Raw genomic sequence first — 8,066 nt, 5'->3', positions numbered from 1 at the left:
GGACTACATAGCATGACCATGTCTTAAAAAATAAAAAGTAAAAAAGCAAAACTGCTACTTCTATTTTTTTCCAACAGCGCTGCTGATCCCTTTTGTTCTTCCTTTATTTTTAATTCCAAAGCATTTATCTTCTAACAATTTCATGTATTTAGTACAGGGTTTCAGTATGCAGCTCAGACTCTTAGTGATCCTCTTGTTTTCAGCCTCCCCAGCACTGGATTACAGGTGTGCAGCACCACACCCAGTCTTGCTGGCCAGCTCTGTGTACCTGGGAGTGGGCTGGTGCAACATGTGATGCTGTGGATCAAACCCATGTCTCTGCACTTGCCTAAACAGGCCCTTAGCCCACCGAGTTATCTGACAGGTCCTACATGTACTTATTTATTGTTTTTTTTTTTATAATTTTTTTAATTTTTTTTTTTTTTTTTGCTTGCTCAAGATGCCTTAAGGGAATGTCTGATAAGGCATGAGGATCTGGGGATTGAACCACAGCATCCTGAGCCTGACTGCTTTGCTTCAGGAGGCACTTAAACACCTGAGCTAATGGGCAGTCCCCCTTTTTTAATGTATTTAGTACAGGGTCTACAAGGTCTCACTATGTAGATCAGACTTGTAGTGATCCTCCTGTTTTTAGCTTCCCAAGTAATCAGCACACTCACGTAGAACTTTTTAAATGTTGGGAAAGTTGCTATATGTGAGTTTTGCTCCTCCTAATATTTATATTTCTCTTTTTTTTTTCTCTCATGTATATGTTTGTTTATTTAACCACACAGAAGTTTTGTTTTGGTTTGGCTTTTTGGCAGAACAGGTGATTGAACTCAGGCCCTTGCACTTGTCAGAGAAGCACTTATTCTACTGAGCCATCTCCCTGGCCCCCACACAGAAGCTTTAACTTTTTTTTTTTTTTTTTTTTTTGAGACAGGGTCTCACTATGTAGCTCAGGCTGGCCTTGAGCTCACTTTGTAGCCCCAGGCTGTCTTCTAACTCATGATAGTCATGCCTCAGCCTCCCAAGTATGGGGATTATAGGCATGCCACCATGGGCAGAAGTCTCAACTTTTAAACCAGCATAGTGGCCTATGCCTATGATCCTAGCTAATTTAGGTACTGAGACAGGAAAATTGCTAGTTGGGAGCCAGCCTAGACTATTTATGATGCTCTCTCTCAAAATGTAAAACACAGTAAAGGGCTGGGGAGATAGCTCAGCCATCTAAGCACCTGCCTGGCCAGTGCAAGGACCCACGTTTGATCCCCGGGATCATATGACTTGCTAGCCCCCTGGGTGTAACATACTGGCCCTTAAAACTGGGTTTGTTGGTGCATTCCTATAATCCCAGTGCTGGAGAGGCTGAGACAGGATGATCAGTACAAGTCTAAGCTGCCACTATGAGTCCATAGCAAGACCCTGTACCAAACAAATAAATAAATGATTTTTAAAAAATTTTTGTAAATTTTTTAAAAAATTCTCATTTATTTATTTGGTATAGGACCTCACTACACAGCTCAAACTTGTAGTGATCTTCCTGCCTTAGTCTCCCTAGTGCTGGGATTACAGGCATGCGTCACCACAGCCAGGGTTCTGGGACTGCAGAGCATATGGTACCAGGGATTGAGCCTGGGTACTTGCACTTGCCAGGCATGTGCTTAGACCACTGAGCTATCTCCCTGGCCCATGATTTTTAAAAATTAAGAAAAAAGCTGAAAACAGGAGGATCACTATGAGTCTGATCTGTGTAGTGAGACCCTGTAGACCCTGTACAGAATACATTTAAAAAAGGAAAAAATATATGTATATAGATAGATAGTTTTTTTTTTTTTTAATTGTGGTACTGGGGATTGAACTCAGGACCTTTTGCTTGCCAGGCCATTGTTCATTTTACTGAGCTATCTCCCTGGCCCTATATATAGAAAATTTTTTAAAAACCTCAGTAAAATAGAGGGTTTGGAGGATTAGAAATGTAGTTCAGTGCTCCCTGGCTTTGATCCCTAGTACCACACACAAAAATACATTCAGTGATAATAAAATGAAAAATAAAAAAGTTTGGGATGTAGCTCAGCGCTAAGTCCAATGTTCATTTTCCAGTACTATAAAAATAAAAAATAAAGTCAGCATGGTGGCATACAGCTGTAATCCCAGCACTCTGGAGGCTGAGGTAAGAGGATTATTCCAAGTTTGAGGCCAGCCAGGGCTACATAGAGAGACCCTGTCTTGAAAAGGAGCAAAACTGAAAATAAGAAACAAACAACAACCAAAACTGACAACATGCAGGGGCCAGGGGTTCAAACCCCAGACCTGCAGTGCTGACCCTGTCCCCAGGGCACGCTGAGATGGCAGTTGAGACTGGACATGGTGGCCTGCACCTGTAATCCCAGCTCTTGGGAGGCTGTAAACAGGTGGAGCACTATGAATCTGATCTAGTAGTGAGACCCTGAACACTCTGTAGACCCTTCCCTAAGATAAAAAAAAAAAAGTAACTTCTGTATCTAGCACTATTTATTGACTAATCTTTTTCCAGTTTACTTGAAATGTTATCATATAGTAAATTCACATATATACTAAAGTCTGCTTGGGGCACTCTTTCATTATTAAATTTGTATATTCACTGTGCCACTGTCACTTTGTGTTATCTGTTGGAATGGGACAAGAATGCACACGGGGTGAGATTCTCCCCATTTCTCATTGTCTTCTTTCAGCATTTTCTTGGCTATTTTTTTCAGTCTTCTCAATGAGCTGTAGAGTCATTTGTAGATGTGCACACACATTGGAAGTATTCATCTTCTACAATAGTGTGAGGAAAGTTAGCCAGAGGCTGACCTTTACCATGGGCCCATGGGAGCCTGCCGCCCTGCCCTTCCACTCTCTGGTAAGGGCTGAGAGCTTGTGCAGATCCACAGCGGGGGATCCTCGGGGACTTGTGGCACTGAGGCTGAAAAGAAAGCTCTCTGAGACTCAGGGCTCTGTACTAATGTATCCTATCTTCTCTTCCCCCTCTAGGGTATGAAGGACAGAATCTTGCAAAGATTCTCAAGGATTTAGAGATGAGTAAGGTGGTACACATAGATCGATGGTCCCTGGAAGTGATACCACAACAGAGTGAAGAAAAGAGTGATCCAGTCCCTTTTCAAATCATCAATAACTACTTCTCCATCGGCGTGGTCAGTGGACCTGGACGCAGCAGGGAGGGAGGGAGTAAGGGTTACGCCTAGCTAAAAGGACAGAGAGGGAAAACAGAGGGTAAGAGAACAGTGGTGTGGGGAAATGGAGAGTTGTACAGTGGTGTGAGTTGCAAAAAGGGACTCAGGACTTGCTGCATCCAGATTGGGGCAGGGTGAGGGGGGACAGTGCTATGGATAGGGAAGGCTGGCCTCTAATACCACATGCCCTTACCTCTCTAGGATGCCTCCATTGCACACCGATTCCACATCATGCGAGAGAAATATCCTGAGAAGTTCAACAGCAGGTGAAGGAATGGGCATACATAGTGCCAGGGACCAGATTTGTGACTAAATATCACTCAGAATGCTTAAAATGGGCAGTGACACATCTAGGAAGCCATAGCACCCTTATTATCCTTCGAGTTGGGACATGGATGTCACTTATTAGCCCCTCAGCATTGTGTGACTTGTCCCTCTGTATTGGGCCCTGCCATGGGGCTAACACAGGATGAAGAACAAGCTCTGGTACTTTGAATTCGCCACATCTGAATCCATCTTCTCAACATGCAAAAAGCTAGAAGAGTCTGTGACAGTTGAGGTGCGTGTAATGACACCCGACCCTACATCCTTTGTAGTTTCTTATATCCAAGGTACTCCCTTCACAGACATCTTTGGAAACTTTCCATATTTCTGAGCCAATATTTCTTTGCCTTCCCAGCTTTCCAATCCTGTCTTCCTAAGTCCTCAAGATACACTAGTCCCTTTTTCCTTCCTTTTCTTGCAAACCTCCAAATGCTGGCCTTCCCAGTTTTGTCACCTGATAGAGGGATCAGTCACATCCATGATTATGCCATGAGGTGAGAATCCATGCTCTCCCCAACTGGGCCTGTGCCCCCGTCCCCTCAGATCTGTGGGAAACCGCTGGATCTGAGTAACCTGTCCCTAGAAGGCATCGCAGTGCTGAACATCCCTAGCATGCATGGTGGCTCCAACCTCTGGGGTGATACCAAAAGGCCCCATGGGGATATCTGTGGGATCAACCAGGCCTTAGGCTCTACAGCTAAAGTCATCACTGACCCTGACATCCTGAAAACTTGTGTGCCAGGTGAGAGGCCCACCCTTGGGAGTGGGCAAGGCTACGGGGAAAGTGTGGCTCCCTCTGAGAGAACCCTGCTTCTGCAAAACTTGTATTCCTGTTTCTCTCCCCAGACCTAAGTGACAAGCGACTGGAAGTAGTAGGGTTGGAGGGTGCAATTGAGATGGGCCAGATCTATACTAAGCTCAAGAGTGCTGGACATCGGCTGGCCAAGTGCTCCGAGATCACCATCCAGTAAGGACAACGGCAGCCCAGGGTCTTACGGGATGGAGGGGCCAGAAGAGGAAGGTTGTGGGATGGTAAAGAAGGGCCCCACTGGGAGATCTTCCTCAGGGACAAGGGGCCTCAGAACCAAACTGAGGTGGGCGTGGTGGCACATGCTTATAATCCTGGCACTTGCAAAAGTGAGGAGGAGGAACACGAGTTTGAGGCCACCCTGGATGACAAACTGAGTTCAAGGCCAGCCTGAACTACATAGTGAGACCTTGTCTCAAAACCAACCAACAAACTTGAGAAGCAGAGTTCTGGTATTTTATTTTGTTTTACATTATAATTGTGGTACCTGGGATTCAACTCAGGACCTTGTGCTTGCCAGGCAGGCCCTTATGCTGCAGAGCTATCTCCCCTGCCCTGGGATTTTAACTGACAAGAACATTGCCAATCTTCTTTAATCTTCCTTGCCCTCCCATAGCACCACAAAAACCCTCCCCATGCAAATTGACGGGGAACCCTGGATGCAGTCACCCTGCACAGTGAGTATCACATGTGCCTACTAAAGGCTAAACTCAGGTTCTACGGATCCTAAATGAATGGCCAGTTTCCCGACCTCGTTCTGATAGCCTAAGTGTCCCTGTGTAGCACTCCTACCAGTCCTTCATTTCTCAGCTTCTGGCCTCCTAATAATGCCCTCTGTAGGACCCCAGCAACCAACCCCAAAAGCCCACATTCCCCCCCCCCCCATGCCCCGGCCCTGGGCACTGGGTTCTGCCTCTGAATGTGTTCCCTTCCATTCCAGATCAAGATCACCCACAAGAACCAGATGCCCATGCTCATGGGCCCACCTCCCCGCTCTTCCAATTTCTTTGGCTTCTTGGGCTGAGGAAGACATCTTCAGCCTGCAAGCCAGCCTTGAGCCCACCTGCTCATCCCTGGACTCCACTCCTAGGCTCTCTGTTGCCGCCACCCCTTCCTGCCAGTTCAGGGGAGTGGTCCTACATCCTCACAGTATTTATTATCTTGCACCACCTCCCTACTCCCCATGTACACATGCACATACATGCCACACACACACACACACACACACACACACACGTGTTCAAAGTGCCTCATTTAAATAAAATGACTTTTTTTCCTTGGGATATGTATAAGTGATATGCCTCTTTTTTCACCTTCACTCCTTTTTTTTTTTATATTTTTATTTATTTATTTTTTAAATTTTTATTTATTTATGTGTGTGTGTGTGTGTGTGTGTGTGTGTGTGTGTGGCCAGCTCAGCCCACCAGGGGGCGGGGCTGGCTGGAATGTGGTCCTGGGGAATTGAACCGCGGTCTCTGTGCTTTAGCTTAAGCTTGTTCTAGGTAGGTGCTTTAGACCACTGAGCCATCTCACCAGCCCTCACCTTCACTCCTTAAAAGATAGTTCTTCAACAAGCAAGAGGGGCTGGGGAGATGGCTCAGTGGAATAAGCACTTCCCTGGCAAGCACAAGTACCTGAGTTCAATCCCCGGTTCTGCAAAAAAAGAAAAGAAAAAAAAGAAGCAAGAAAAAACATCTGCATGCAGGCTGGTGGGATGGCTCAGTGTCTAAAGCACCAAAGCAAAGCACAGGGACCGCGGTTCAATCCCCCAGCACCACATATCAGCCAGCCCTGCCCTGTTTTACTACAAAATGAGACAGTGTCTCAAAAAAAAGCAACTCCAGGTTCTGATCATTTATTTTAGGTCATGGTAGTCTCCAAGGAAAGACTGTAGAAAACAGGCATCGCTGTCAACCCGGGGAATCACAGCATTGGATGAGATACTCAGACCTGTGGCCTACTGAGGAGTGGACTGTTCTCCCCAGTGGGGCAAGTGCGAAAGATCTGGGGCAGCCGCAGCCACGCGGTGCTACCAAGTGGCATCTGGGAGATGGGGAGGGCTGAGCCCTGCTTCATCAATCTGCGCCTGATATTGGGAGAAGGGGGAAACTGGTTAGCAGTGGACAAAAACAGCCTATCTGTGCTTCTCCAAAGGGATACTCCCACATCCTGGGCCTACTAGGCCTTGATCCCAGCTCCCCCTTCTCATCACCTTGAGGGTTCCCCCACTTCTTCCCCTTGTAACCTGAGCTCATTCCCTCTTCCTGCATAGGCTTCCCTGCTTTGAGACCCTCAGCAGCCTTCCTACAGGTGTAATTCAGCAGCTTGCCCCAGCTGTGCCACTCCAACTCCTGACAAGTGATAATGGCATCTACCCTCGCACGCTTGCTCCACGCCGATTAGCTTACCTACATTGGAACATATTACAAGTGGCAGGTATTCATCATCCTATTTTCCATAGCTCAGAAATTTTAAGCTACTTCCCCAGGATCACTCAGAAGATGTTAGTCCAAGCCTAACTTCCAAGACTGGGCTCGTCCCTGGTATTCTGCTTCCTTGGAAGGAGTGGTAGTTTCCTTTCTTCTCAGCTAACCTGAGCAGTGGTAAAAGGGACTGAAAGTCTGGGCTGGACAGTGAGGGCCTTACCTGTATATCAGAGATACAAGTGCCATGGCAACCACCACCAGCAAGATGCCCACAAGTAAGGGAGCCTGGCCAAGGCCTGCTTCTTGACCTGTGAGCAGAAGCCCAGACATTGCTTTACTGTCTTCTCCTTCTCTGCTGGCTCTTCATCCTACCAACTGTCCAGTTACTTACCAGGTATGACAAGCTGGGTGCTGGCAACTGCCAGGCTGTTGGCATCAGCCAAAGACACATTGAGGCAGTAGGTCCCTGAGCCACCCTTTAATACCTGGTGCAGAACCAGCTGGCAGGCTGGGCTTGGTGGCACAGGTTGGCACAGGCGCTGGGTAGGAGGCTGGCACCCAGGTGATGAAATGTCCATACAGGCTTCCTCAGGCAGCCTGGAAGAGGTATCATCTTTGGTCAGGGGATCCACGAAAGCCATGGTCACCTAAAGGTTATCAGGGCAACCAGAGGGACACTCACCCGCCTTGGCAGGCCACAGTCAGCTCAAATGCATCACCCTCGCTGGATGGCACAGCCTGCAAGATCTCTGCATTCTCAATACCCTCTACAAAATTGCAAGATTGTAAGTCAGGCTTCATTCATCAGGCTAGGAGACAAGAAAGCCCTAGGGCTGCCCCCAGTCCCATCCCTTTCCCTCAGAAGAGATCCTGCCACTTGGGAATTCCTCTTGTCCAGCGCATGCCTCCCTTCACCAGCCTCCAAGGTAGCCAAAACTCACGGATAATGTCCAGGCTGAGGGAAAAGGAACCATATCGATACAGAACACAGTTCAGCGGAACTTGTCTCTTCACCAGCGTTAGGGTGCCTGTACCATTCAGCAGGGGGCTGGTGAACTCTGGCAGGAGAGGGTTGAAGACAGAAGATCAAGCGACAAATGATTCACTTGGAGGACAAATTATTCACTTGGAGAACGAGGTCAAACAGGCATTTTTAGCTGGGCATGGTGGTGCACGCCTGTGATCCCAGTCCTCAGGAGGCTGAGACAGGAGGATGGCCGTGAGTTTGAGACCAATCTGGGCTACCAAGTGAACTTAAGGCCAACCTGAGTGGCATAGGGAGACCCTGTCCCAAAAAGACAGAAAAAAAAAAAA

At 47.3% G+C, this 8,066-nt stretch overlaps 2 protein-coding genes across 8 annotated transcripts in view; one reads left to right on the top strand and one right to left on the bottom strand.

The window, feature by feature from the left end:
- Dgka (diacylglycerol kinase alpha) overlaps positions 1-5,613 on the top strand; it is a 31,240-nt gene extending 25,627 nt beyond the window's left edge. For 2 of the 3 annotated variants that reach the window (XM_004647094.2, XM_023707348.1), the window contains exons 18-24: positions 2,995-3,155; positions 3,396-3,460; positions 3,663-3,753; positions 4,062-4,260; positions 4,365-4,485; positions 4,943-5,003; positions 5,267-5,613. In XM_004647094.2, the coding sequence (XP_004647151.1) occupies positions 2,995-3,155; positions 3,396-3,460; positions 3,663-3,753; positions 4,062-4,260; positions 4,365-4,485; positions 4,943-5,003; positions 5,267-5,350 (782 nt within the window). In that variant the 3' untranslated portion in view covers positions 5,351-5,613. The other variant, XM_023707349.1, reaches the window with a different exon arrangement.
- Positions 5,614-6,270: 657 nt separating this feature from the next.
- Pmel (premelanosome protein) overlaps positions 6,271-8,066 on the bottom strand; it is an 11,743-nt gene continuing 9,947 nt past the window's right edge. For 3 of the 5 annotated variants that reach the window (XM_023707381.1, XM_023707383.1, XM_023707384.1), the window contains 5 exons: positions 7,694-7,810; positions 7,435-7,519; positions 7,144-7,349; positions 6,973-7,060; positions 6,271-6,412 (listed from right to left, as the gene is read on the bottom strand). In XM_023707381.1, coding sequence (XP_023563149.1) covers positions 6,271-6,412; positions 6,973-7,060; positions 7,144-7,349; positions 7,435-7,519; positions 7,694-7,810 — 638 coding nt within the window. Of the gene's footprint in view, positions 6,413-6,972; positions 7,085-7,143; positions 7,350-7,434; positions 7,520-7,693; positions 7,811-8,066 lie in introns of all 5 variants that reach the window. The other 2 variants (XM_023707380.1, XM_023707382.1) reach the window with 1 other exon arrangement.

This window comes from Octodon degus, unplaced genomic scaffold (genome assembly GCF_000260255.1).
Source record: "Octodon degus isolate 3935 unplaced genomic scaffold, OctDeg1.0 scaffold00287, whole genome shotgun sequence".
Classification (NCBI taxonomy): Eukaryota; Metazoa; Chordata; class Mammalia; order Rodentia; family Octodontidae; genus Octodon; species Octodon degus.
Note: the sequence above shows the minus strand (reverse complement) of the source record. Positions and strands in the feature narration are given on the sequence as shown.